The sequence below is a fragment of the Ursus americanus genome, chromosome 4 (genome assembly GCF_024610735.1).
Source record: "Ursus americanus isolate L20-20 chromosome 4, mUrsAme1.1.p, whole genome shotgun sequence".
In the NCBI taxonomy this organism is placed as follows: Eukaryota; Metazoa; Chordata; class Mammalia; order Carnivora; family Ursidae; genus Ursus; species Ursus americanus.
Genome location: NC_142130.1, coordinates 85,723,302 through 85,724,276, shown reverse-complemented (window position 1 = coordinate 85,724,276; position 975 = coordinate 85,723,302). Strand labels below are relative to the sequence as shown.

General features: G+C 38.8%; 1 protein-coding gene across 1 annotated transcript; it reads left to right on the top strand.

Annotated features, from left to right (window-relative positions):
- The first annotated feature begins 392 nt into the window (after window positions 1-392).
- LOC123784371 (keratin-associated protein 19-9b-like) lies at window positions 393-563 on the top strand. The gene has a single exon (XM_045785698.1). The coding sequence runs from the start codon at window positions 393-395 to the stop codon at window positions 561-563; it is 171 nt and encodes a 56-aa protein (XP_045641654.1).
- The last annotated feature ends 412 nt before the right edge of the window (window positions 564-975 follow it).

Here is a 975-nt window from a genome sequence, read left to right as displayed (position 1 = left end):
TTGAGTGTAAGGAAACATGAAGATGTCCGGCAATGACAAAAATCTCAGAAAAATGTCAGAAATGGTCTATGTATTGCAAGGGAGCCTAATAATTATATTTTAACTGTAGAAATCTGTGTAATTTTAAACTCTGATGAAAGGAAAATGAAAATTGAAATATTTTCAAGGGAAAATAAAACATTCCATGCATTTTTGAAGCTGCCCTTAGTAAGAAAGGTTTGGCTTAATCGTATTGTTTTTCACCAAAGTTGCATTTTTAAAGAGAATGAAGCTCACGTGTTGTGGTTTACCACACCCACACTGAGGGAGTATAAAAGTCCAGGCACAGGTGGTGATATTCATTCTCAAGAAACTCACCTCAACATCGAACCAAATCCTCAAGCCCTGACACAATGAGCTACTACTACGGCAACTACTATGGTGGCCTTGGCTATGGCCTTGGTGGCTTTGGTGGCCTGGGCTATGGTTACGGTTCCATCTATGGCCTTGGTGGCTGTGGTTATGGCTGTGGCTACTTTCGTCCTTCTTTCTATGGAAGATACTGGTCCTCTGGATTTTACTGAAAACCTTGCTCACCTGCAATGATCTATTTCCCTGATCCAGAATTCATCACCCAGGCTGACTATCTTCACTCCTGTTGTGTCATGGACATGCAGCTTCCTTCTTTAACCCTTCTGTGATATTGCTGTGTGTATTTTCCAATAAACCTTGTCAACTTTCTAAATCTTGTTTCATTCATATTTGCCCACCTGCATGCACCTGTTATTCATAATTTCAGCATATTTGAACAATGTAATTCTTTGAAACGTATCTTCCCCATACAATTATTTACTTCCTTAGAGCTGATCTTACTAACTGTTAGCCAGTAACTCCTACATACAGCTCATATGATAATGTGCTCTGATATTGCTCCCTTTCTGATTCAACATCCTGTAGAATCATGTATTTGGATATAATCTTATGCTTATGAATAGA